Source organism: Sinocyclocheilus rhinocerous, unplaced genomic scaffold (assembly GCF_001515625.1).
Source record: "Sinocyclocheilus rhinocerous isolate Xijiao unplaced genomic scaffold, SAMN03320098_v1.1 scaffold600, whole genome shotgun sequence".
Classification (NCBI taxonomy): domain Eukaryota; kingdom Metazoa; phylum Chordata; class Actinopteri; order Cypriniformes; family Cyprinidae; genus Sinocyclocheilus; species Sinocyclocheilus rhinocerous.
This window is the reverse complement of record NW_015653464.1, coordinates 170548-195618: the sequence shown is the minus strand read 5'-3', so window position 1 is coordinate 195618 and position 25071 is coordinate 170548. Positions and strand designations below refer to the sequence as shown.

General features: G+C 36.3%; 1 protein-coding gene across 2 annotated transcripts in view; it reads right to left on the bottom strand.

Annotated features, from left to right (window-relative positions):
* Positions 1 to 25071, bottom strand: part of LOC107715908 (glycogen synthase kinase 3 beta, genome duplicate a) — a 56460-nt gene that overhangs the window by 12133 nt on the left and 19256 nt on the right. For both annotated transcript variants that reach the window (XM_016522166.1, XM_016522167.1), the window contains exons 2-4: positions 18033 to 18226; positions 11217 to 11300; positions 103 to 213 (exon numbers count right to left, since the gene is read on the bottom strand). In XM_016522166.1, the coding sequence (XP_016377652.1) occupies positions 103 to 213; positions 11217 to 11300; positions 18033 to 18226 (389 nt within the window). The remainder of the gene's footprint in view (positions 1 to 102; positions 214 to 11216; positions 11301 to 18032; positions 18227 to 25071) is intronic.

Below are 25071 nucleotides of genomic sequence, written 5' to 3'. Positions count from 1 at the left end.
CACTCGGCTGACCCGTATACTCACCAGCGGGAACAAAACCTAAGGTTTTCATTCAGGATGTACACATCACTCACACAAACACACATTAGGAACGATCCGCACCTTCACATAAACCATGGGAAGGGTCTGCTTAGCGCGGCTGTAGTGTCTCGCCACTCTGTAGACGGTCTCAGGGACGTAGTCCAGAACCAAATTCAGATACACCTCATCCTTCTGTGGACAGAGAACAAGAAAGCAAATACTTTTAAGTCACAGAGTTAAAAGTGTCAGGCTTTATAGCACATACGTATATAACTTTAGTGAATCTATATATAAAACCAGCTCGGTATGAAAGAGGATAATGACTCTGAGTCAATGTCTATGCTAAAAATGTCCCATACGCCGCATCCCTCCATATATCTCCATGACTGAACAACCAGCTTGCGAACCGTAAAAAAAGCTGCGACACAAAAACAGCCAATTCTCTGGCACGATGTCATTGTGGACGTTGACTGCCATGCATTGTGTGGAACCGTGCCTGAAAGCGAGCGATGATTGCGCCCATCACCTTTACATAACATACATGCTCAGACATTGAAGTCATATCCTCCTGAAGACCTAAAGAAAAGGAAGAGCTCAATAGGGTGGCCTACAGGGCCACTCTGACCCCACGTCTGATGTCACATCCTGTCTATTATGCCCTTCTTCCTTCCTCCACAAGTTCAGCTGTGAGAGAGTCTATTTCTGCTGGATCTGACATTCCTGAGCTCATTTACTTGAGTCAAACCAACCAACTCTGCTACACTTGTCAAGATACTTCAATATAAGAATAACTAAGATATCCAAATATAAAAGATAGATACAAAATATAAAGGGATTATTTCACCCAAAAATACAAATTCTGACATAATCTTTTTGGTTTTACGCATATAACTTTATTTTGTTGAATAAATGAAAAAATGCTACACTTGTCAAGATACTTCAATATAAGAATAACTAAGATATCCAAATATAAAAGATAGATACAAAATATAAAGGGATTATTTCACCCAAAAATACTAATTCTGACATAATATTTTTGGTTTTACGCATTTAACTTTATTTTGTTGAATAAATGAAAAAATAAATCATAAAAGTACCATAATGTGGTCATTTGGTCATTTTAGCTTGTCTTTTTTTTTTTTTGACAGCCTCTATTCCCCATATGTAAAACAGCACTCCAAAAGTTTTGCAATTTATCTTCTTTGGTGTTTCACTAGAGCAAGAAATGTTTGAAAGAAAGGTGAGCAAATTATTAAATTTGGTAAACTATTCCTTTATTAATATCTGGGTAAAATCTGAAAAATAATTACTAGCAACATAAGTAGTAAAATAAATACATCTTGAAAATAAATAAATAGAAGTTACTCTGATAAAAGCATGAAGATACTTAAATATGAGATGCATAAATATGAAACATATAACAATATATAAAAGATATAAAAATGTATAAGATATGAAATATAAAGGGATTATTTCAACCAAATGAAAAAGAAAAAGAAAATAAACATCTGTCATCATCTACATCATTTTCATGGCATATAACATTCTTCTGTTGAAAAATGTGGTAATATTTTATTTTAATTTTTCATTTTTCAAGTTCTACATTGTTTTTTGACATCTACATTTTTTCACTTATATAACTTTCTTTGGTTGAATAAATGAAATATAAATAATAAAAGTACCATAATTTGGTCATTGTAGTCATTTTAGCTTGCCTTTTTTGTGTTTGTGTATGTTTTGTGTTTCACAACAGCATGAAAATCATAAGGTTTGGAGCAACATGAGGGTGAGTAAATGATGACAAGCTTTAGTTTTTATAAACTATTCCTGCATTAAATTTGAAAAGTATCAATAAATATATAAATTAATTCAAGATGACACATTATGCCCCTTTTTACAATATGTAATATAAGTCTCTGGTGTCCCCAGAATGTGTCTGTGAAGTTTCAGCTCAAAATACTCCACAGATCATTTATTATATCATTTTGAAAATGCTTATTTTGAGTGGAAGCAGAAACACGCTGTTTTTCGGGCCTGTGTCTTTAAATGCAAATGAGCTGCTGTTCCCTGCCCCCTTTTCCAGAATAGAGCTGTGCCATTACAACTTGGACCTGCTAAAAACATCTGTTTTGGTTCTGATTATCATGTTTATCGCGCTGAAATCATGCGTTTTAAACCATATGAGTTTAAACTTCAGATATAAGGTTTTCTGAGCGCACACATCCGAAGCACACGGACAGAAAGCGGCTGTCACAGCATGTGAGTACTAAGTTTGAGTTAAAAACACACGAGTTACAAAAACAGTCGGCTATGTCTGTGAAGGTAAACAGCTGGGAAATAAATCGCTTGTTTATTTTAGATCTGTGTGGCAGCAGCAATATACAGTAAATAAATCAATAAATCCACAGCTCTCTTGTCTCCTCTGAGGCTGGGACTCAGTGTTAATTACCAAAACAAAGTGATTGGGTTAATCTTTTTCACGTTTCCTTGGTTGGTAGATGCACGGAGACCTGATTATAGCACTTAAAACCTGGAAAAGTCCGATTTGCATGATATGTCACCTTTAATTAATTAAAAATATATAAGAATATATACATATACAAGTTATAAGCAACAAACTATTCAGTGATTGCTGTTCTTCACGAAGACAGACCATGCAATGAATCAGTCAGTGCCACTGTTTCTCTCTAACCAAGTCGTTTTTCTTTCTCCGCTTTGACTCTGATTGATAAGTAGTCTCTAATAACAGATGTTTGATTTCCTAAAAAACCCAAACCACCCTTTGACTGTGCTGTGCAGCTAAAATTAGTCGTAGTGATGACTCACTCTCCGCCTCACTACAGCAACAGCATCACTTCCTCAATTACAGCCGATCGGAGAAGCTCTGAGGCGACTGGCTCCTGAGATGCTCCCATCAGATTATAGGGCCATGTGATTGGCTGCTGCTCTGTGGCCACATGTGATTGGGTGATCTGTGGCTCACGGCACAGTAGTCAACGTCTCCCTCAGTGAGGGAGCCACAGGTAGACACTCATCTGTCCCCAGACCCTGCTATAACAGTCTCTTCCACAAACAGCTCCTGTCAGAGCCAAACACACAGGGAAGTGACGCTATATGCACTAACTGAAGATAAATTCTAACTACATACATGTGAAGTGTGTCTAGTGAAACTCCAGACCGGTTTGAAAAACAGTGCCGCCACAATCATTGATCTTTTGGAATGAAAAGAAATTATTCTGGATCTGAATCTGATTCCACTTAACGATTCTGTTTCCTTAGTGAGTCAACTAACGATTCTTTTAGTCCTTAGTCCTTAAGAAGTGGGTTGTAAAGACTAAACATAACTACTAAACAGTGCTATTATTGTTAACTTATTCTATTGCTATTTTTATTACCTTTTCTCACCAATTGATTCATTAGACTGATCAAACCGAAAATTCAGTAAACAGGGAATCAAGACAGCTTCGCCTGATTCAATACATGGAACTTGTTCATAAGAGTCATTTGTTCAAGAATCAAACTACAAACAAGTGTGACCCTTGAGCACAAAACCAGTCTTAAGTAGCACGGGTATATTTGTAGCAATAGCCAAAAATACATTGTATGGGTCACAGTGATCGATTTTTCTTTTATGCCAAAAATCAGGATATTAAGTAAAGATCATGTTCCATGAAGATATTTTGTAAATTTCTTACCGTAAATATATCAAAACTTAATTTCTGATTAGTAATATGCATTGCTAGGGTCTTCATTTGGACAACTTTAAATGTGATTTTCTCAATATTTTGATTTTTTGGCACAAAAATAGGAAGAGAGAGATTCCAGATTTTCAAATAGTCGCATCTCAGCCAAATATTGTCCTATCCCAACAAACCACACATCAATGGAAAGCTTATTTATTCAGCTTTGAGATGATGTATAAATCTCAATTTCGAAAAATTTACCCTTATGCATTTATTTGAATAAAAATACAATAAAAAACAGTACAGTGAAATATTATTACAATTTAAAATAACTATTTTCTATTTGAATTTATTTTAAAATGTAGGCCTAATTTATTCCTGTGATGCAAAGCTGAATTTTTTGCATCATTTCTCCAGTCTTCAGTGTCACATGATCCTTCAGAAATCATTCTAATATGCTGATTTGCTGCTCAAGATACATTCAATGTTGAATACATTTGTGCTGCTTATTTTTGTGGAAACTGATATTTTGTCAGAATTCTTTAATAAATGGAAGTAAAAAAGAGAATATATTTAAATTGAAATTTTTTTGTAACATTATAAATGTCTTTATTGTCACTTTTAATCAATTCAATGCATCCTCTGTGATTATCAGAAGAAAAAAAAAAAAAACGTACTTCCCCCAAACTTTTGGACAGCAAGTTTGAAGAAATGCAAAATTCTTCATAACTGTAGTATGTGAATACATCTATTTATTTCACAGAAATACAGAAGTCCATGTAGCATATTCAAGAGCCATTCTCTCTCTACCACTCTCTCTCTTCCTATTTTTGTCCGAGTCGTCTATGTAGATGTATTTTTTGACTCATCCGTGTCTTGTGTGGCTCCCCTGTGAGGAAAAATCAGCGGCCACTAAGTATGGCAGAGAGAGATCATGGGTAACGGCTGGTGGTTGTCGAGGCCCAGCATCTCCTCATGTGTCAGTACCTCTCCGAAGACTCTGTAACACCATCTCCTACACCATTCATAAATAGATGGTTTTAATATGTTCTGCCGGTTAAGCTCAAAGCAATCAGCTGAATGTGCTAACATATACACACTAATACCACACACACACATTTCTATTTGAAAACCTAGTGACCTGCTGTAGGCAGCATTTTAAAGCATAAAAAGCACTCCAGACATAAAGGCTGTTTCAAAAGACAATCAGCATAAATGTTGCCTTCTGAGATGCATTCTTTTTTCACAATGTACTTAATGTTACATAAACTGAGATAAATGTGATTAATCATTCAATAGTAAACATTATCAATAAAAAACGAAATCTAATAAAAATTAGACTATTTTACCAAAAAAAAATTTTTCTTGTTACAGCATAATTTCTTAAACATTTTACATGATCATTTGTATGATTCAGTTTCAGATCACTCAATTTCAAGTCACTTCTTGCAGAGTCCAAAATATTTGGCAAATGTGAGTAAAAATGTGAGTAAAAATCCCATTTAAAATGGTTTCAAATTCAAACCATCTATATGATATAAAACAACTGTTACTATCCTAACATCATATTGTATAATATGAGGTTTATCTAGGAAGTGTATTTTCTCTCCAGAACTTCACTTCAGCAAACTTTTAAAAATAGTACTTATTACAAAAATAATATGCTTTAAAAGAATAAACTTAGGTGTGAACTTAATGTAATGTTTTCAGACACTTAATTACATGTTAATTACAACTATGCAAATTAAAATGCATTACGTTTAAAATGTATATTGTATGCAATTAAATTTAGTTTATTTATTTATTTTGTGAGCCAGTTAAGTAGGACGTAAGTGCATCTTTACAAGTTATTTCAGAATTAGGGTTCAAATGTACTGACAAGCATTTAAAGTAAACTAAAATATACAGTACTTTAAAATCATTTCTGTGTAAACTTGTAGGTCATGTGTTTAGATATATTTCTAATTATTTGTAATGATGAAGCTGCAATTTAGTAGCCTACATTTAAAATATATTAACTTTACATTTATAAATAACACACTAAAGTTAAAATGATAAAGTACTTCACATGTGCTTTAGTATGTTAGTCAACGCATCAAAGTAAGTGTACTTCCTTATAGAATGACAAAAGTTTATTACTTATGTACTTTAAAGTGCATTTAAATTGACATTATCACAAAGTATGCAAAAGTGTACTTAAGTGTGTTAAGAAACACATGAAAGTGAACTCTACATTTAAGTGACTTTTTATTTCATTAATATTATATTATCTGCAAGTACAGTTTTTAAAAAAATAGACTTTAACGTTTTCAAGTACACAAGTGCACATTTAGTACAATTAAACACTTCGTATTTACAAGGGAAGGACTTTGTCACTAATACATCTTGCAAGGAGAAAACAGCTATATAAGCTCATTATCATTGAGACAAAAATATATCATTAATAAAAAATCCTGCTAAATAACTTGTAATGGTCTTACTTATGACTGACTTTGGAAGGTGTGACAATGAGCAAACTGTCAGACCCTGCAAATGAGGTTCTAATTCACTAAGGATGCTGCTTTCAAAGCCTACAGTATGTAGTCTGAACAGCATGTCTGCTCACTATGTTTTGGAACGGAGCCTGTGACTGTAGTAAGAGTCATCTGAAGGAGTCTAAAGTCAGGCTCCAGAGCTGAGCACTGTCCGCATTGTACAACAACACTTCTACTAATCGTGCCACTTAGCAGAAATGGAAGTTGTTTGGAGAGAGAGAGAGCAGACCACGTCCAGACATGACGCCACCTCATCTATGTCGAACAGTCTCTTTTCAAGCCTGATTTTAATCTCTTTCTCTCTCTCCAGGCCTACGTCAGCCTACTCTCTCTATCTTTGTGTTTTATCTCTCCATGAGATGCTCTGGGCTCTGATTTCATGGTGGTTTACCCTAGACAAAAAACACAGAGCAGCTGCTAAAATTACAGTATAGGGAGAAGCTAACCAGTCTACAGACTGACTGCTGGGCGCTGTGATGGTGCGATGGTCGAAATGTGTCACTGGTGGAGACTGTGCTGAAACATTTATGGCACTGGAGAGCGACTGTGTCACAGACGGAGGTTTACAGCGTAGACAGCTTCATTGATCACGATGGCTGTCTGGTGTAGATGCTATGTAAAGTTTGTTTACACTAAGAATGATAACTTTATTAGTGTCCACACCAACAAATGATAATGTTTTGTTTATTATAAGCACATGCTGCAATTTTGTCCTGAAAGACGCGATCTGAGAGAATCGCCGATGCGTCGCCGACGCCCGTGAAATATTTGACATGCTAAACATCTGGAGCTGTCGGCGATTAAGTTAATTAAACATAAAAGGGGGCTAGGGTTTTTCCTGTAAATCATATTCTTCTATAAAGGATTTATTGCATTTTTCTTTTTCATCACTTTGAGACTTTTGTAGACAAGCTCATTATAAAATGCACAAAACGTTGGTTTCACTTTCAAGTACTTAGATTTGTGTATATAAAAATTTCCCAGCAGAAGTAGGCTATGCTGTTAACAACGAAGTCATCTTTGTTATTGTTTGTTCGGGGAGGACTTATAGACCACAATATCAGCATGATCTTGCGTTATTTCCTTATCACTTCTCGCGTGCGTTTGGTTGTGAAACGTAGTTTGCGGACCAGACAGAGTTGTCGGCGATTCTTCCTATTGTGCAGTCATGCAGTCGTGCAATGTGAAGTGAACACAGCAGCAACTGAATGCTACCCCAGATAGTCGTGGAGTGTGAAAACAACGATGATCCGATGATTTTGAAAATCATGCAGTGTGAACTCGGCATAAGTTGACTAAATGTCTGAGCATTTTAGTCTAGTTTTAGTCAATGAAAACATGCTATAATTGTAAAACTGATAAAACAAAACTTTTATTTATTTTTGCTCAAAGTTATAATAGCAAAGATTGTTGTCATTTGAGAAATTAGTTTTTACATTTCAGGTATTGCACTTTCACCAATTAGCACAAATCATGTGGACTTATACATATGGTTTATTTTACCTTATCTAGTGTACTGTTTATTATAGGCTATTTAATATATAAATTAATATCAAAGACTTGTGCACTCCCTCTGTCTACATTATGAAAACGAACAAAAATATTACAACAGTAAAATTCCTAATAGTAATTCCAATAATTCCAAATTGCAATAATTTTTCTTACTCTCACAGCGTAGGATACAGCGTCTTCTCGACATGATGTTAACCACACGGATAGTTTATGTTCACATACAGCTACATGACACACTGCATGAAAGGTAATATTCGAAAAAGCATAATAGGGGCACTTTAAAACAACAGCGGTTGAGTAAGTGCATTTATAGTCACAGTTATCGTTTATTGACCTTACTGTCGTCTCGTCATCGTCTCGTTTTAGTTGTGGGAAAAAAGCTTGTCGCCGAAAAATTTTCTTCATAGTTTTTTAAAGAAATTAACACTAGTGTTCATGCTGCCTTTTCTAACATTTTCAAGTTTTCAACATTTTCAACTCAATTATCCAAGTTGTCACTTAGCACAACTTCACATTTAAAGTTGACTAAACTTAAAATTTTAAGGTGAACACTTACTCTAAGTTGAAACAACTTTTTTTTTTACAAAGTAGATTTAAATAGAAGGAAAGATATCCATTGTTATGACATCACAAGTCGTCATTTCCGTGTCCATGCGCTCCATCAGATGCCAAAACCCTGGAGACTTGTCAATACATAGAAAAGATGGTATCGATTGTACCTTACCAATTCGAGCCGGAGTCTGATGATGAAACGGTTGAAGTGGCTGATCGACAAGAGACTGATTCACAAGCACGACTGGAGCAGGATGTTTCTCAGTGGTAAGTGTCAAGTGTTAACAAGTTTGTGGTAATTATAAGATGTGATAAAACAAAGTTACTCTCACAGCGTAGGATACAGCGTCTTCTCGACATGATGTTAACCACACGGATAGTTTATGTTCACATACAGCTACATGACACACTGCATGAAAGGTAATATTCGAAAAAGCATAATAGGGGCACTTTAAAACAACAGCGGTTGAGTAAGTGCATTTATAGTCACAGTTATCGTTTATTGACCTTACTGTCGTCTCGTCATCGTCTCGTTTTAGTTGTGGGAAAAAAGCTTGTCGCCGAAAAATTTTCTTCATAGTTTTTTAAAGAAATTAACACTAGTGTTCATGCTGCCTTTTCTAACATTTTCAAGTTTTCAACATTTTCAACTCAATTATCCAAGTTGTCACTTAGCACAACTTCACATTTAAAGTTGACTAAACTTAAAATTTGAAGGTGAACACTTACTCTAAGTTGAAACAACTTTTTTTTTTTACAAAGTAGATTTAAATAGAAGGAAAGATATCCATTGTTATGACATCACAAGTCGTCATTTCCATGTCCATGCGCTCCATCAGATGCCAAAAGCAATCAAGAAACGGTGCTAATATCCAGTCATGGTGTGCTGCAATACTGCTGAAAAATCATGATCCTCATACTGAAATCACAGATAGTCAGACAGTGATTCATCTTTTATGAATCATTAATATTGTATGTACTGCACGTTAGCTTGCTTATTGTGCCCAAGAGCATGAGCATGAAGTCCACATGCCATATTAACAAGAAACTATGCTTCCAACCACAGGTCAAGAACTGTAGTTCCATTCATACAACTTTGCGATGCTGTTTACAAATGTTTGTTGGAACTGGTTTTGGGAAACGCGGGGTTGGCTAACGATGCATTTGATAAAACGCAGCAGTTCAGCACAGCTAGTGGCACAGAAATTACACACTTCACCTTTAAGCTCAGAAAAGAGAAAGCATTTTAATGTAAAAAAATTACACCCTTCACCTCTAACATAAAAGTGATGATGGTCAAATGTCGAGAGTTTGTTATGAGTGAGTGGACTGTTGCCATATCATTAGCATCATGGACACGGCCGTCTGTCTACACCATTCTTCATCTCTCTCTCTTCCCTCCCCTTCAGCCCCTGTTCCAGTTTCCTAGAGTTTTTTTTTATTATTTCATGGACCTGTTCTCCATGCACTCCCTGTCAGCCTTTACCCCGGTGCTCTGTGATTCTGGGTTACAGAGGGGTCGGGCGTGCGTGTGGGCGTGTGAGCGGAAACTAGCTACTGACATTTCCAAAGCGTGTTTCTCAGAGAAGAAAAAAGCGGTGGTCAGGCGTTTTTGCAAAGTCACGGCGTGTGGGCGAGAGGTCGAGAGGGTCTGTGCCTATAATGTGTGATATAATCGAGACCAAGAAAGACAGAGCGGTAGATGTGTGGTTGGCGGTCAGGCCATGCTGCAGCGTTGACAGTATTTATGTGTGTGCGTGTCTTAATATCTCAGTCTATATATGCCTAGCAGATAAAGCAGATAATCACATGGGCACAAGTTCTCAAGAGTCGATTTCTCTCAGGTCAGCATCTGGACGCCATTAGACTCCATTAGAGATTAACAAACACAGAGAGGCATGGACGAAATAGTTAATAAATCTCTTAATATTATTAATGATTTTCTTTCTTTCTTTCTTATTTTTTTAAAGCTATTTGACTATATTAAATATATCAACCTTACCATTAAAAAGTTTGGAGTCAATGATTTTTTTTCTTAAAAAATACTTTTATTCAGCAATATTTAACTGATTAAAAGTCACAGAAAAGACATTTACAATTTATAGATTTATATTTTAAATAAATGCTGTTCTTTTGATCAAGGATCAAAAAATCCTGAAAAAAAGGTATCATGGTTTCCACAAAAATATTTGAACTGTTTTCAACATTGATAATAATCTGAAATGTTTCTTGAGCAGCAAATCTGCATATTAGAATTATTTCTGAAGGATCACGTGACACTGAAGACTGGAGTAATGATGTTGAACATTCAGCTTTGACATCACAGAATAAATTACATTTTAAAATATATTATTTGAATAATATTTCTCAATATTGCTGTTCTTACTGTATTTTTGATCAAATAATTGTCTGAGAATGAGACTGCTTTCAAAACATTTAAAAATCTTACTGAACCCAAACTTTTGAACGCTAGTGTTTGTTTTGATATTTATGTATTTTATGTATTGATATTTCTTATGTATTTTTATGTATATATTTAGTAATATAGCCATACATACTAATAAATCGACACATATGTTTACAAACATATATACAGTTTAAACTCATTTGCAAACATGAATAGAACTGACCAACTTAAACAGCATTTTGTTCGTTTAAATCAGAATTGGATTTTGATGTTGGAACATCTCTGAACTCTCAAATGCATAGCCAAATAAAAATCACTCTAAAATTATTGCAACATGATGTTGCTTAATTTTATATCAACTGCAAAATAATTGCAAGTACACTGTGAATATTTATTTACTGTATATTCACAGTGCCCTAGTTCAGAGAAATGTCACTGAAATGGGCAGCATAAAAGCACACCGTGATGTAGCGTGAGATAAAACATAAGATGAAGTGATACACTTGCCTTATCTCCACTGGAGTAGAAGAAGTAACGCAGACGCACAATGTTGCAGTGGTCCAGTTTTCTCATGATCTGAAGCTCACGGTTCTGCAAGAAAACACAAACAAGAAAACAGTTTGATTTAAGCTAATATTTTCAGCTGCGCATAGAGTGTAGTACTCAGCAACAGCAGCACTCTGAGCTCAGTTTACCACTTTTACCATATTTAAATCCCCCACACTCAATCCAGAAAAAGTAAAAAAAACCTGCAAAGATTCCATATGGGATCACTGATGTCCCTTTGAAGCCTTGTGATCCAGCAAAAACAATTTTCTACATTTGGTAATGAACTCATTTTATTCATTCATTTTTTCCAACACTAAACTGCTGAAATAGAACTGTGATAATGGCTGATACACGTTAAGTGCAATTCAAATAAAACACATACACAGCAAACAAATAAAAGTCCTCGAGAGTTCCTCGCTTAGAGGACTTGAGTCAGTTTCTGACCCACATCTGACCAGAATAATAGACCAAAATAGAGCAACTGGAATGGCCCGTAACCATAACAACAAGAGTCATCTGGCAGCTTCCATGAGAGAAACTGGCTAATCAACGATTTTATTTAAAGCACCACCCACATGGTATGCGTCTGAGAGAGATGCTTCCTCTATTTACATTGAGAGCAGCAGAAGGTGACTGCAGGGCATTAAATACATGAAGACTTCATATCTGACACAACTTCAAGGCTTTTGAGGATTTGTTTAGTCAAGGCCATGGTCACTTTTGAAAATAGCATTAAATGTCTGTTTGGTTGCATGGTGTGAAGCAGTTTGATAAAACTAAGTCCACTTCTGGGTTAAAGTGGTCGCTTTGGTATGGTTCGCAATTAGTATGAAATTATAAAATAGTGCATTTATTATAGTTGTTTCTCTCTGAATACATTGCCTTTGCACAGCAGCCTGAATTTTTCACATCTCTTGCAATGCATTTATCAGACAAATTCATGCACAATTTAAGAACATTATTGTGTGAAACAAATGCTTTAGTCTTACAGTATAAATGCAGCCTATTTGACCTGCTGCTGTGTATTACTGACAAGAAAAAGAGGGCTTCATATAATTATTTAATTTATTTTAGTTCTTAAATATTGTTTCCTTGAATAATCCCTTGAGAAAACTGAAGCAATGTGTATATGATTGGGAAATATGTGAAAGCATGTTCTAATTAAATAGTAAATTTATATTAATATTATATTTATTACAAAAAAGTTCTAAAGTTTAAAGTTGTGCGTTTAGGATTGGTTTTTGCTGTAGTATAATAATTGTGAAATGACTGGGGTACTGAAGTTCTGGTATCCTGACAATGAAGTTGTGAAAAGCAACCTGCGGGGACAGAGGGAGGGGTGTGGAATCAAACTTGGGTTTGTGTGTGTGTGTGTGAGACTCTGTTAGCCTGTAACTCCATCAAAATCACACGGTGGGTGGTAATTTGTGAACACACTAGTCTCTGCCAACTCTGCATACAGTCACTCTCATCAGGCCGCATTACACAAATACATCGCAGTGCTTCAGAAAGCCTTTATTAACCCCCAGAGCCGTATGGAGCACTTTTTATGATGGATGGATGCACTTTTTTGGGCTTGAAAAGCTCAACCCCCATTCACTGCTATTATAAAGCTTGGAAGAGCCGGGACATGTTTTAATATAACTCTGATTGTATTTATCTGAAAGAAGAAAGTCATATACACCTAGGATGGCTTGAGGTTGAGTAAATCATAGAGTAATTTTTATTTTTGGGTGAACTATCACTTTAACAGTTATTCTTTTATGAGATCATTTAGTGAAAAACTGTGAAAATCTGGTCTCAAACATTTATCAGATTGAATGTACTTGCTTACAATGACTGTTAGCTTAAAGTGATGGTTTCTCTCATTAAAATTAAACCATTTAAAGTTATTTTACAGAATATACATGAATACTGAACTAAATATGTTCAAAAGGCTTAGAATAAGCAAAAATAGAATATTTTAGTTACTGTTTATTGCGCAGCCCACTAATGCAGTTATAGTTGGTTATAATTGGTATATATTTATAGTTATAATTTTTAAGGAGAAAGCAAACAGTACCTTTGCTTCATGCACACGGCCAAGTACACAATCACTTCATGGAAAATGATTGATTCCTCTGAAAAGCCCCCATTACATCACTTCAGCTGCACTATTACATCACACAAGCATTTGCGTAACCTAAAAGCAGCAGTGTTGATTACTGGCTTCTGCTGACAAAATCAGTATATGGATGTAACACTTATCTAGGTTTCTCTTTATTTTTTATACATACTAACTAATAATACACGTATCCACTGACGTCAAAGTAAGAAGCTTGAGGGACAATGAATATTGGGACTGTTCTTGCATGCTAATATCGTGTATATATGTGTGTGTTTGTTGCAGGGTAAAGGTCATACAGATAAACACTCCTACAGATACTGACACACTTCACACATACAGATCCTCTCTCGGACGAGCAAGAGAGGGAGCAAACTCCACTGAAAAGAAAGGTGGAAAAGACTGACAGAAATAACCAGGGTTGCCAACTCTCAAGCATTTGGCGTGAGACATGCGCTTTTAGGCTCTGTCTCACGCTCTCACTCTGCCCATGTAAATCTCACACCAAATTGGCAACCCTGCTTGTGATATGAAACAAAGTCTCAGCTTTTAAATTTTGTATGTTGTAATACTAAATTCTAACAATAAATACCGTTTTGGCGCACTTAATGTGGCGTAAATCGTAAAATGTAACGCTTCAGTCAAAGCCAGAGCTATAGAAAAACAGAGTTGCGACAAGCTTTGTGACATAAGTGGTTCAACCGTAATTTCATGAAGCTACGAGAATACTTATTGTGTGCAAAGAAAACAATAACGACTTTAGTCAACAATTTCTTCTCTTCCATGTTAGTCTTCGACGTGCGTTCATGAAAGTACCATAACGCATGCATGTGCATTCCTCTGCTTGTAAACAAGGCGAAGATAGAACGATTTTCAGGCAAGCACAAAACTGTTGCTGTTTTTTTATCACTATGTCTCATTGGCTCTGTAGATTTTACATGTTTATCAATACTTCTTGTTACTGAATGAATTATATATTTAGAATTGACATTTCACTATTCATCTGCTATCTTTTTCACTGGACTACACTTTAGTATAGGGACCAATTCTCACTATTAACTAGTTGCTTATTAGCATGCCTATTATTATTAACGCACTGGCTGTTTATTAGTGCTTATAAAGCACATATTCTGCATGACCATATTCTACATTCCTAATTCTACCCAATACCTAAATTTAACAACTACCTTACTGACTATTACAAATTAGGAGTTTATTGAGGCAAAGTCATAGTTAATGGTTTGTTAATAGCGAGAATTGGACCTTAAAATAAAGTGTGACCCACTGGCCTTTTACTTCAAAATACATTGAATTTGCCCAGAAGGTATAATCATGCCTGTACCTTTTGGAACAACCTTCCTGTTGGAAATGTGCCAGTGATGACTTAAAATGCTGCCTATGCAGGCAGCAGCACTATCACCCTAGAAGACCCGACAAAGTGTCAATGGAAAGGGCGCACAGCTTCACAGACAAAACACACACACACACACACACAAACACACACACACACCAGAACAGTGTGTCAATATCTCTGTCAGGTCACTGTACACACGCTGTCCTTCACATGTGACCCGTTCTGTCTCACACACGCCACATGGATGCACTACAGCTCTCTGATGGACATGTCTCTTCCACGCTGGTCACTGTCCCAACGAGACGAAGTCAACTTTTTCACACTAGCGGAAATCGCTCGTTGACATGAGTGACCTAAACTTCATTTACACCACCATCTGATCTTACAGTCACTCTCAGCACGACAGCATTTATGTGTCGCTGCACATCCTTCTCCTGTCAATCATACTTTTTTGCTGCAATATACGAAAGAGATGATGCCTGTCATCTGTCAGTACAAAATCCCCTTCCTTCTTACTTAAGTGCAATTCTACTCCAGATTCAACAGCAAAGTCTACACTCATTGGATCCAGGACTACTGTCGCTAATATGGGGGCAAGTGGGAACAATTTTAGGGGCCTTCAGGTCTAGAGGGGCCCAAAACAATTTCAGTAGCAGGCAAGCAAATACAACTAGGTTTACTGCTCACGTTGTTTCTCACGTCATCACCAGGAAATTAATTGGTAAAATACCTATGTTACAATTAACTTTACTTAAAAAAGTTTTTTACTTTAATGGACAAAAACACTTTTATTACACTAAATTACACTACAGATGCTAAAAAATGGGGGAAAAAATGATTAATAAGAACATGTATTCAAGCAGCTCAAACAGTAAACCATGATGCTAATAATACCATGGTAGGTTTGATATTAACTGTAAATGTACTGTAATTAAAAACTGTAAATGCACTGTACTGTAAAATAAAATCAAAATGATTATTTCTCTTAAATATTCCAAAAATATTTTATAGTGAAATATTGCAAGAGTAATATTTCTTTTGTTTAAAATTGTTATTCATTAATATTAATAATAACATTTATTATTATTATTATCATTATTATTATTTCATAGCCATATGTTACTTTTTTTTTTTTTGTGCAGCCCAATGCCAAGGTTGTGGGTTCAACCCATAAGGAGGTGTGACAAGTTGCAGGACATTTTGCCTGGTATAAGTTTTCCCCCCACCAACTCTGAAATTTGATTCAAAACACTGCTTCTCATAACTGTATATTGAACATTGGATATCTTCTGAATGACTGTTATTGTGTTTTGTCAAGCAGCAGTTTCATGTTCAGAGTGGATGGGCAAACTGCTTGTTGCTGAAACTTGTTGCATTGTATCTGGTTAGGAAACAGTATTATACTTATTACACCTGTATGATCACATCAGTATGGCATTCAGCTAAAATGGATTTAAGAGACACGATAAACAATAAGAAATGAGATCAAATATAAGATATCAGAGATGAAAGATAAAAGGACAGCAGTAACACTGAAGAACAGAAATAAGGGAACTGATCAAAGAACAGACGTACAAAAAAATAATAATAAGGATATAGGAACCGAGACAAAAGCATTTTGATTTCTTAAGAAAAGCTTTGAGCTCTAAAGCATTATATTCAGTCAAGAGACCGAGAAGGGAAGAATGTCTCAGTCTTACCTTAAATCGCTTGTCCTGAAGGACCTTCTTAATGGCCACCATTTCTCCTGAGTCACAGAGCTTGGCCTGATAGACCACGCCAAAAGAGCCGTTCCCGATGACCTTGGTGTCGGTGTAGCTGACCTCCTGCGGCCGGTCAGGTCCCTGTCCAGGGGTCGCCACCACTGTGGTCACTTTACTGCCATCTTTATCTCCTGCAGACAGATAAAAAGAGAGTTGGGGGTTAGAGACTGACTGATGATACAGTACAAAAAGGCAATCGGAAAACACAACAAGGTCTCAGCAGTAACAAGTTCCTGTGCTTTACGCCTTGCAACCGAAGTACTAATGTTGAGAATTATGAACCATTTTCTCCAATTATAAAAAAAACACATTAAATCTGAATGATTTTGATAACATTCGGTTCCATTAAGAGCTCTTGAATTTTTGAATGTCAAGGATTGTCTAAGAATTTATAGATTTGTTATATATATAAACGTTTGTTTTATGCATTTGGCAGATACTTTTATCCAAAGCATATTGCAAAGTATACTTGATATTTATGAGTTCATGCATTCCCTGGGAATTGAACCCATGACCTTGGCATTGAATTACTTGTATTACATTTGAATAGACAGTGAAACGTACCGTATCAGCACAATGAAAGCATCGAAAACATACACCTGCTGGTAACAAGTTCTGTACTACTCTATATTTTCCCTTCTAATAAGCTGTGATTGGATCACTCATTTGAACTGCATCAGTTCAATTCATGAATGAATCATTCACCAAACTTCACCAATCCTCATTCACTTTTATTATGTTATAGAGAGTGATCAAGGTATTCTTCAAGATCTCCTTTTGTATTCCACAGAAGAATGAAAGTCATCTGTGTGAACCATTCCTTTAATTGAAAAAACAAGGCAGCTTATCTAAATGGCTAACAGGACTGTTCTGTAAATTAGGACCAAACTGGGAAAAAACTGGAAAGAAAATCTACCTTGAGCTTATATGCATTTAACATTGCTTTTCTTGGCATATGTGTTCTCACCAAAGCGGCATAAAAGAAAGTGCATATTTGGAACTTGGGAGGATTACTTCAGCAGGTGACTTAGGATGAAAGTGATTATATTGCTTACAATGCAAACATATCACGTGAAAAATAATCCTCAGCATGATGTGGAGAGGTTTTCAGAGTGACTATTCTATTGAACATTGGATATCTTCTGAATGACTGTTATTGTGTTTTGTCAAGCAGCAGTTTCATGTTCAGAGTGGATGGGCAAACTGCTTGTTGCTGAAACTTGTTGCATTGTATCTGGTTAGGAAACAGTATTATACTTATTACACCTGTATGATCACATCAGTATGGCATTCAGCTAAAATGGATTTAAGAGACACGATAAACAATAAGAAATGAGATCAAATATAAGATATCAGAGATGAAAGATAAAAGGACAGCAGTAACACTGAAGAACAGAAATAAGGGAACTGATCAAAGAACAGACGTACAAAAAAATAATAATAAGGATATAGGAACCGAGACAAAAGCATTTTGATTTCTTAAGAAAAGCTTTGAGCTCTAAAGCATTATATTCAGTCAAGAGACCGAGAAGGGAAGAATGTCTCAGTCTTACCTTAAATCGCTTGTCCTGAAGGACCTTCTTAATGGCCACCATTTCTCCTGAGTCACAGAGCTTGGCCTGATAGACCACGCCAAAAGAGCCGTTCCCGATGACCTTGGTGTCGGTGTAGCTGACCTCCTGCGGCCGGTCAGGTCCCTGTCCAGGGGTCGCCACCACTGTGGTCACTTTACTGCCATCTTTATCTCCTGCAGACAGATAAAAAGAGAGTTGGGGGTTAGAGACTGACTGATGATACAGTACAAAAAGGCAATCGGAAAACACAACAAGGTCTCAGCAGTAACAAGTTCCTGTGCTTTACGCCTTGCAACCGAAGTACTAATGTTGAGAATTATGAACCATTTTCTCCAATTATAAAAAAAACACATTAAATCTGAATGATTTTGATAACATTCGGTTCCATTAAGAGCTCTTGAATTTTTGAATGTCAAGGATTGTCTAAGAATTTATAGATTTGTTATATATATAAACGTTTGTTTTATGCATTTGGCAGATACTTTTATCCAAAGCATATTGCAAAGTATACTTGATATTTATGAGTTCATGCATTCCCTGGGAATTGAACCCATGACCTTGGCACTGAATTACTTGTATTACATTTGAATAGACAGTGAAACGTACCGTATCAGCACAGTGAAAGCATCGAAAACATACACCTGCTGGTGAACAAGTTCTGTACTACTCTATATTTTCCCTTCTAATAAGCTGTGATTGGATCACTCATTTGAACTGCATCAGTTCAATTCATGAATGAATCATTCACCAAACTTCACCAATCCTCATTCACTTTTATTATGTTATAGAGAGTGATCAAGGTATTCTTCAAGATCTCCTTTTGTATTCCACAGAAGAATGAAAGTCATCTGTGTGAACCATTCCTTTAATTGAAAAAACAAGGCAGCTTATCTAAATGGCTAACAGGACTGTTCTGTAAATTAGGACCAAACTGGGAAAAAACTGGAAAGAAAATCTACCTTGAGCTTATATGCATTTAACATTGCTTTTCTTGGCATATGTGTTCTCACCAAAGCGGCATAAAAGAAAGTGCATATTTGGAACTTGGGAGGATTACTTCAGCAGGTGACTTAGGATGAAAGTGATTATATTGCTTACAATGCAAACATATCACGTGAAAAATAATCCTCAGCATGATGTGGAGAGGTTTTCAGAGTGACTATTCTTTCTTTCAGAGCTGTGAGGGGTAATAAACCCAAGAAATTAGTGCAGTGGGCCAAAGCATAATGCCTTTAGTTTATCTTCATCTAGAAAATTATAGGGACAGATTTAAAGAAGTCATAAAAATATTTACTATACACATTACCTCTTACAATACAACTTGAGCTACAAGGACTTGGCTGAATATACTATGCAATGGTAAAAATGCGTCAACCGATTCTGCTATATAAAAAATATTTAATTCCCATTATAAAAAAATTATATAAAATGACTCATACCACGATTAAATTTAGGTCCCCAGGACAAAATCAAATCATGTGCGTAGAGTGATGTATGTATGTGATTGAGGGATCTGGTCCAGTATTTGTGACTACTTGGATCAGCTTCTTTGAGTTCCAGTTCAAAGTCCCTGTTAGCTCTGTTAAAGGTTAACCGCATAGCCTCCAATTGTCTTGTGCCTCTTCAACCCACTCACACCCACAGAAGCCCCACACAACAGATTCTCCAACGAGTCTCAAATCATGCCTCCGGATCAACTGTTTCCCAAATCTGCAGTTAGTGGCTGATTGTGTTGCAGCAGTGTGTTTTTAAAGAACAGAATCAGGTCTAGTGTGCAGCTCACGCCACATTTTCTCCCTCACCACTTGAGACTCTGACAGCCAATACCAACCACATTGATATGCCGCTAGGGCTGGGCAAAAATATTGATTTTCCGATTAACTGTGATCTTCGTTTGAACGTTCTGATATCGAGTTTTAAAATCCCAAGACTGATTTTTAAATCAATGGCTTTTTTCAGCAGATTCTCATTAATCATTATTTGTAGCATGCCTCTCAATCTGCAGCTTTAGCTGAGTCAGTAAATCCTGACTGCCGGCCCATGCACAAAGAACAAAGACCTAAATACTGTGAATGTCAGCTCGTCTCATTAGTATATATATATATATATATATATATATATATAGTTCAGCCATGAAAATCTACTTGCGCTCTTGTTGGTTCATTCACTTCAATGTTCCCAGCCAATCGGATAATACTCATTACTGGATTCCTATATAACCAGCACATATTCAATAAATGTTTTGTCTGCACGATATGCATGTCTTCATCTTAGCCCACCGCCTCCCCAGCACCACCTGCCTAGATCTGCTGCTATATATTAATATAAATGAATAAAGTTCAAAAGAACAGGAACAGCATTTAATTGAAGTAGAAATCTTTTGTTAAGCCTTGGGCAAAAAAACTGGGTGTTATTTTTGATGATGGTTTAAAATTTGACAAACAGATAAATACGGTGGTCAAGTCCTGCTTTTTTCAGCTTCGACTTCTAGAGAAAGTAAAACCTATTTTGTCTAGTAAAAATTTTGAAAAAGTAATTCATACTTTTATTACATCTAGATTAGACTACTGCAACTCGCTGTATTTTTGGGATTGGTCAGTCAGTCCTATCCCGCTTGCAGATAGTTCAAAATGCAGCTGCAAGGCTTTTAACGAGTACCAAAAAACGGGATCATATTACACCAGTTTTACGTTCTCTGCACTGGTTGCCTGTGCGCTATCGAGTTAATTTAAAATTCTTCTCTTAGTGTTTAAATCATTAAATGGTTTGGCCCCTGCTTATTTATCTGATTTATTGACTGAACATTGGCCCCTCTTGTCTCTCCGGTCGTCCAACCAGAGATTATTATGCATCCCAAAGTCGAAACTTAAATGCAGGGGTGACCGCGCTTTCTCAGTTGCTGCCCCTAGATTGTGGAATGCTCTGCCCCTCTGTATTAGATCAGCACCTTCACTATGTTTTTAAATCCATGTTGAAAACCTACCTTTTTGATTTGGCGTTTTATCAATGAGAACTTTCTATTGTACTGTTTCTTTTAGTAATTATTTTGTATTGTCTTATTGAAATGTTTTTATTGTGCAGCACATTGGTCAACCCATGGTTGTGTTTAATAGTGCTATATAAATAAAATTGACATTGACATTTTGTAACATTATATAAATGCCTTTATTGTCCATTTTAAACTAATGCATGCTAGATGTATAAAAGTATAAATTTCTTTGGAGAAAAACCCCCAAAAAACTTAATGACCCCAAACTTTTGAACAGTGTGCGTCATAACCCTAAATTAAATACACTTAATCAAGTCAACATAAAAATAAACCATTTTACTTCCATGATGTGATTTAAGTCAATATTGATTGACAGGTCGACAGGTTATTTTATTTTGTAATTTTTTAAAAGTGGTATAAAGAAGAATCTTTGAGTTTCTGTGTATAGCGATAACCTGTAATGGCCCAAATTATTTCGATATGCTTGAAAGTGAAAATAAAATGAATCCCAATTGTGTTGCAGTTGTGTAATCATGTAGTTAATTTCATACTGACATGAAATTTAACTTAACTGAAATATTCCCAAATGAATACATATAAAGGATAGCTTGTACTTCGAGTCGAACCAGGAAATCACTGCCGATACCCAGACCCTTTCTCACCATCTCCATGGCAACTGAGACGTCTCTGAGCCTGAGAGATGTTGTGGCCCACTTGCTAAAGACTCACCCACTCATCTGCACGAATACACACACGCACGCAGAGAGTGTGTCAAGGGTGAAATTCACACACTCCAAAAATAACACCATAAAATGGCCATGAGCGAATGCCAGCGCAAGTGGAAATGAAGATCTGCTGGAATGTCTAACGTAGAATTAAAGATCTTGAAGTATGACGATCTTCATTACAATGTGAAACAATTTACATGTTATCCATTCAACGTTCTGACGTGAAGTGTTTGCTAAAGTCAAACGTGATCTCAGGACAAACATCTCGTCAAACTGGTTCATGGGGTTTTCCTTTATTCAAGACAAGAAACCACCTCAAATACCCATTGCTCTGTTTGAATACAGAGGAAACTAGATTCACTATGCATAACTATGACCAATCCAGTCAGCGCTTTGACACACCAGTACTTGTTACTCCTGTCAAACAGATGATTTCAATTTCTTGCAGTTACCAAAAAGCATCGAGATTGTACTAAGAACTAAGAATAAGTATATGAGAATGATTTCTGAAAGATCATGTGACACTGGAGTGACGATGCTGAAAATTCAGCTTGGCATCACTGGAATAAATGCCATTTTAAAATATAAATCAGTTATTCTAAATTGTACAGTATTTTAGTTTAAAGGCAGTGGTGAGCATACGATTTCATTAAAAAACATTTTAAAAATCATTAATTATTCCAATCTTTTGACTGGTATATGGCATGTACTGGCAAAATCGTCCCAGCTAAGCAAATGTATATGTGAATTTTACCAACTGAATGTCTTTTAAATCACAAAATCTATGAATATATGCACTTTAGTCTTGGTCAAGACTGTAACCAATGAAAAACTTTTTCAGTTGGTCAATTAAACCCAACAGAAATTTGTAAAAAAATAAAAATAAAATAACGAAACATAATTGTGGACTGAAATGACATGATAAGCCAAGATCGAGGTTTTTGCTTTGTTTCATTTTATGCCACGTTTAAGGCTGGAAATGCAACAATGTGATTAACTTAAAATAACATGCTTTAAAATAAACACAATAAATGACTACATGTAAATAAAACAGTCCATATATTGATGTTCACATGAAATCAACATATTCTGCGCTTTCATGTACAGTTGTTGAAATACATCAATATCTCTTCATATACCCCTTCTGGTGACAGATGGTACCACCGATGGGTTAAACATCAGTGACTGTAAAGTGATCCGTTCAGTCACTTCTCCTCTCCTGTTTTCCATTGACGTAAACTCTTTATCACTCCTGGCTGTGGTGAGGCATGTTTAGATGTTACCTCAGAGGTATGTGATGTTCAGTGCGCTAGAGAAGTGAAACTAATTAACACACAGAGAGAGAGAGGAAGGCCCTATCGAGAGTGAACATGAGTGAAAACACACCCAGAGATTAATTCACGTGCACACATACCTGATTACAAACACACAGCAGTCACAGGCAAGAGTGTAATGTCTGTGAGGAATTGTGGATTATATATATTTATGCTTTGCTTTGAGCATCGTGACCTGTGTCTTGACCTGTTCTCTCAGTGCTCTGTGACCAATGACACTGTGTTCTCACTCTGTGTTCAAATACGTTATCAAGCAGTCTGTTTGATCACTATATATCCAGCACACCACAATATCTTCAAGTGTTTTGAAGAAACCCCTGCTGCACTGGTTTCACAGTGAACTCACAAACATCTGATGGGCAAAACACTGTTGTAAATGTGAAGAGGCTTTGTTTTGTTGGTCATAAGAGTAGACTGCCTTATCAAAGAGTCAGAGGTACTTTTATATTATAATCAAAACAACCTGAAAAAGCCAATTAAAGTGTTTTTAAAAAGCCAGACAGAGATGCTAATTTCCTTCCTTGCATGAGTAAAGGTGTGATATTTAAAGGGATAGTTCACCCAAAAATGAAAATTCTGTCATTAATTACTCACCCTCATGTCTTTCCAAACCCGCAAGACCTTCGTTCATCGTCAGAACACAAATTAAGATATTTTTGATGAAATCCAAGGGCTTTCTGACTCTGCATAGACAGCAACGCAACTGGGCAACTTCAAGGCCCAGAAAGGTAGTAAGAACATCGTTAAAATAGTCCATGTGACATCAGTGAGCTAGTATTTTAATTTGTGTTCTGAATATGAACGAAGGTCTTATGGGTTTGGAACGACATGAGGGTGAGTAATTAATGACAGAATTGTTTTTTTTTGGTGAAATTTTTGGTTTAAAATTTAAAATAAGAAAAGGATGCAGTGTGCAGAGGATAAATCTGCAGTTTTAATTTCAACGGCCCACAGGCAGTCAGTCTTTAACCCCAATTACAGAGAGAGGAGGGTCAGCATGACATGCCTTAGCGCAGGTAGAAATCTCGTTCTTTCACTCATACACACTGCTGATGTGTGGGAACGACTGTTGTTTGATAAAGGACTGGTGACAATTAACTACACACACACAAAATACTTAGCATTTAATATAAGACTTGAGAGTGTGGTACAAACCTCAGAAGAACACTTCACCGCAAACCATAATGTGCTAGTTTTTAAATGAACTCTTATATACTAAACAAGCCCCTTCAGGATGACACAAGACTCTATGCTTCACATTAAGGGTCCTGATCACCCTGTGTCAGTTTATTTGGTGATAATGAGCGGCTGACTGTACATTACCCCTTACATAACTCCTTCAATTGACATGTTTTCAGTGAATTCAGCAGTAGTCTGTTGGCCTTTGTCATCACTCATGACTTCACTACCACTGAGCCAATCAGAGCTCAGCATCTCTCACTGAGGGCGCTGGCATGTCTGCATCACTCCACTGCAGCTAATGTTTAATCCTGCTCTATAAATAAACTCCGATCGGGCAGAGAGTGGAAGACAGTGTCTGCATATGGCATGTAGGTGAATTCATGATCATGCGTGTCTTTGTGTCTGTGAATTACTGTAGGCGAATTCAGCATTATAACAGGGTCTGTGTACTGAGCACACTTATGTGTTTGAGTTCTCCACCTGTTTGCCAGATGACCCAAATCTCACTCTCAGGGTGATAAATTTTACTACCAGTCTCATTCACACAGCTAGATTTGTGGGCTATACTGGTTCTTGCATTCCTAGATCTAGTTTCCCAAGTAATCAAAATGTCATGTTGTTGTATTTCAGTAACTCTGTATTTGTATGTTCTTTCTTTGTCATCTCATTGAGTTTTCAGATGGCTGTTGATTTTGCCAATCATGGCACTGCCTTTCAGTGGTTTTTGGACGTTAGTGCCTTTAAAACACCTCTTCCACTTGACAGAAGAGAGCTGTTGTGACTTC